This window comes from Schistocerca piceifrons, chromosome 3, assembly GCF_021461385.2.
Source record: "Schistocerca piceifrons isolate TAMUIC-IGC-003096 chromosome 3, iqSchPice1.1, whole genome shotgun sequence".
Classification (NCBI taxonomy): domain Eukaryota; kingdom Metazoa; phylum Arthropoda; class Insecta; order Orthoptera; family Acrididae; genus Schistocerca; species Schistocerca piceifrons.
Window position 1 is genome coordinate 907526776 of NC_060140.1, and position 4312 is coordinate 907531087.

Sequence of the window (4312 nt, forward strand, 5' to 3'; positions counted from 1 at the left end):
CTCATCAACTTCATGGGTGACCTGCACACATTCTGCCATCAGCCCAATCAACTGTAAGAAATGCATCATCCCTAGTGGATAACTACCCACCTCTGCCCCCCGGGGCAAAGCAATTAATTTCCATGCTCAAATCTATGTATGGAAAGACTGCAAACCACAACAAAACAGTGTAACATCTGAACAAACAAATCATACAGTAAAATCACCTATATTAGATTAGTTTCAGTTTTAGTTCCATAGAACCAAAAAATGAGACGATTCTTGTGGGTGTGGAACATAGAAGAACATATAATGTGAAGAACATAGAACCTTTGAATGTAATACTCACTTCCCTGATCATTTGTCTGGAGATTATCACAACATGTGAATACATTAAAGTAAATTGGAACTGCAAATATTCACAGAATTAATACACTGTCAGAATGCAACACATTTAAGTACTTTTAATTAATCATACACAAAATACCTAATTTTGTCTGTTATGGCCAAATGCTGTCAAAACTTTAATCTAACAGTAATTTTTACTTAAGCTGATCTAACAGTCCCTGTAAAGGTGTGCGTTTTCTAGTTCTGATGAAAGCCTTGTTGGCTGAAAGCTCATTTTCTAGAGTCATTTTGTTGTACCTGTTTGCAACTCAGCATCTCCAGTGTATGATGAGCAGTAACCGTCCTTTTCATAATATTGTTACCTTCCATTCTATTTAAACTGTGCTTTTTCTGAAGCCAAGTTTTTAATAGTTGCTGTCAGTTTATTGAAAATGTGTGTTATTAAATATTGGACCCCTTTTTGAACCAAGGGAAGTGAATTTATGTCTGTATGTAGATTGCTCTTGTTCTTATTATTGATATTATGTATTGAGCTATTGGTTAGAAATGGAGACATAGTATTTGTAGCAAATTTCATTAAGGAATAAGTATACTGGGAAGCAGTGGTTAGAATACCCATTTTCTTGAACAGGTTTCTACATGATGTTCCTGAATTTACACCACAAAAGGGTCTTGTTACACACCTCTGCAATATAAAAACGTTTGCTCGTTTTGATGAGTTAGGCTAAATTTACACTGTCCGCGATGGGATGCGATGCGATGCCGAGCCGAGCGGAGCGATGACGCGCTGAAATCGCGTGACAATGGGCAGGCTTGGTTTAACAGTGGCAACAGACCGGTGCCCGTTTGGACTGCAGGCTGGGCCGAGCGATGCGATGCGGTGCGATGCGATGACTCCGCTGTAGTCGCAACCGAGTTTGCGTTTCGCGCGAGTGTTTGGAGCGATTGCTTGTTTGCGCTTGCGTCTGAAGTAATTGCTTGCTTGCAATGGACATCGAAAGACTAATTAACAGTGTGCGTGAACGCTCCGTGTTGTGCGAGCAGAAAAATAAATATTACCACAATAGGGATTTTGTTCGTCAAGCATGGAATGAAATAGCTGATGATTGTGGAACAGACAGTAAGTACAAAAAAGTAAAATAAATAGTTACAAGACTCCAAGAAATAAGTAACACAAACAACTTCGTTTATTTTCTAATTTTAATTGTGTATAGATACTATTACAGTATTTTGATAATGAAATGACGTTCACAATAGTTACAGTATTTGATAATTTCGACATGAAATATATTTGCGTTAATGACTGTTGACATAGTTTTTGAAGGCCTCTCTGACACTCTTCGCTCTTCTTGAAGCACTACTGTTTGCTCTGTCATTTTGGAATTTCACGTCTATATTTTCAGGCGAGGTACTGAAGAATAAATGGAAGCACCTACGTGACACTTTCCGCTCTGAACTCAAAAAACCTCGTGCTGAACGTTCAGGAGACGAAGGTGGCATGCCGCCTTTCCAATCCAATTGGCCATGGTACGAGCTAATGACCTTCCTGACTGACATAATGACGCCACGGAAGACCAAGACTAATGTTCATCACAGTAAACGAACAGCATCGCAACACGATGACGTACCATTTTCACCAGCTCTTACAGAGAAACAGAGTGTTTCACCTGATGAAACCAACCAAGCCAGGTCTTCAAGACCGTCTGTAAGTTCAGAGGGTAGCGTTTCGATGCGTCCTCCCTCACCCACCCTACACACAAACCAAAACAAGAGATCCCAGAAATCGACAAACTCTGAGTTGCTAAATATAGAGAAGCAAAAGATGAAGCTAATTGAGCAACAAATGTCGAAATCAGAAACGCAAGATGACAGCTATCATTTTGTAGTGAGTTTGCTGCCAGCAATGCGAAAACTATCACCAGCAGCTCAGTTGAGAGCCAGGATAAAAATTCAGCAGGTTCTTTTTGAAGAATTGGAACAATCAACCACTCCCACTGCACATTCGTTGATGTCATCCTATGCACCTGAAAATCCAGTTGAAATCGTAATTGCTGGAAATTCGCAGAATGAAATAGTCATTTCTGAAAATGAACCTGATGACATTGTTATTTCAAGCCACCAAAACTCTGAAAACTTTGATACTTAACTGAGTGAACTGTGATGTATTTTACTTCTCATTGTCAACTATATCAAAATTTATTAAAAGAAAGTTTGAATCTATCACAATTTGTAAATTTTTCATAATAAAATGATTGCTGTAAACTTAATATTGTACTTACTTACCGGTGATCATAACTCTTTCAGGGGTAATAGCCATTCTGAAATTTGTGTTTTGCTTCTGTAATGTATTTGAAACAGACGGCACTATATAATCAAATGTCTCTGTACTCATTCTGGATAACTCCAAAATTTATCCTCATCTTTTCTCAAGTCACTGTACAAATGATGAAATTCTCCTAAAGCCCTCCTCTCCTTGTTGATTTCATGCACCCATTCACGACTGCGTTGAATTCTCAGAGCACTGTTTTCTAAGAATTTACTGGGTCGAGGAAACACGACATCGTGCCGAGACTGCTCAATTGCTGGCCAGATCGCGCGCGCGCTGTATCGTGTGCAATGTGAACGCTCCATCGTATTGCATCGCTTTGGCCATTATGCTTCGCATCGCGTCGCGTCGCGTCGCATCGCATCGCAGGCAGTGTAAACGTACACGTAGCCGCAACCGAGTTTGCGTTTCGGGGGAATGTTTGAAGCGATTGCTTGTTTGCGCTTGCGTCTGGAGTAATTGCTTGCTTGTGATGGACGTCGAAAGACTAATTAACAATGTGCGTGAACGCCCCGTGTTGTGGCACCAGAAAAATAAATATTACCACAATAGGGATTTTGTTCGTCAAGCATGGAATGAAATAGCTAAAGACTGTGGAACAGACACAATTCGGAAAATTCCAGTCGGCATACTTGTGTTTTGAAGCGGTTTGAAGCAGTGGTTTAGTAGGAGAAGGCAAGTGTACAGGACTCAGAATTTCACATTTTGTGGCGCACGTTTATGCACACATTGTGCGAATGTAGTTAGACCCATCCTAAACGACTGTGATAGTGCATGGAAAGACATCCCAACCTACAAATATCTGAAAAAGAATGAAATCAGCGTAATTGAAGGATATGTAGGATCTCCGTGGGATTTGCAGTTAATGTGCTAAGGACAAAAAATGTATTAAGTATACAGTGTAATTAATTATTTACTCATATTTTCACGTCTATATTTTCAGGCGAGGTACTGAAGAATAAATGGAAGAACCTACGTGACACTTTCTGCTCTGAACTCAAAAAAACTCGTGCTAAACGTTCAGGAGACGAAGGTGGCATGCCGCCTTTCCAATACAATTGGCCGTGGTACGAGCTAATGAACTTCCTGACTGACATAGTGACGCCACTGAAGACGAAGACTAATGTTAATCACAGTAAAAGAACAGCATCGCAACACGACGACGCACACAACGACGTACCATTTTCACAAGCTCTTACAGAGAGAGAGAGTGTTTCACCTAATGAAGCCAACCAAGCCAGCTGTTCAAGACTGTCTGTAAGTTCAGAGGGTAGCGTTTCAATGCCTCCTCCCTCACCCACCCTACACACAAACCAAAACAAGAGATCCCAGAAATCGACAAACTCTGAGTTGCTAAATATAGAGAAGCAAAAGTTGAAGCTAATTGAGCAACAAATGTCGAAATCAGAAACTCAAGATGACAGCTATCATTTTGTAGTGAATTTGTTGCCAGCAATGCGAAAACTATCACCAGCAGCTCAGTTGAGAGCCAGGATAAAAATTCAGCAGGTTCTTTTTGAAGAATTGGAACAATCAACCACTTCCACTGCACATTCATTGATGTCACCCTATGAACCTGAAAATCCAGTTGAAATCGTAATTGCTGGAAATCCGCAGAATGATATAGTCATTTCTGAAATTCAACCTGATGACATTGTT

General features: G+C 40.2%; 1 protein-coding gene across 1 annotated transcript; it reads left to right on the forward strand.

Annotated features, from left to right (window-relative positions):
- Positions 1–1314: 1314 nt before the first annotated feature.
- Positions 1315–2473, forward strand: LOC124789194. Its single transcript, XM_047256488.1, has 2 exons — positions 1315–1447; positions 1731–2473. The coding sequence occupies exons 1-2, from the start codon at positions 1315–1317 to the stop codon at positions 2471–2473; spliced, it is 876 nt and encodes a 291-aa protein (XP_047112444.1).
- Positions 2474–4312: the final 1839 nt, after the last annotated feature.

Coding starts and splice junctions, on each gene's coding strand:
- LOC124789194 (XM_047256488.1), top strand. CDS start 1,315: ATGGACATCGAAAGACTAATTAACAGTGTGCGTGAACGCTCCGTGTTG. Junction 1,448..1,730: donor TGATGATTGTGGAACAGACA/GTAAGTACAAAA, acceptor CTATATTTTCAG/GCGAGGTACTGAAGAATAAA.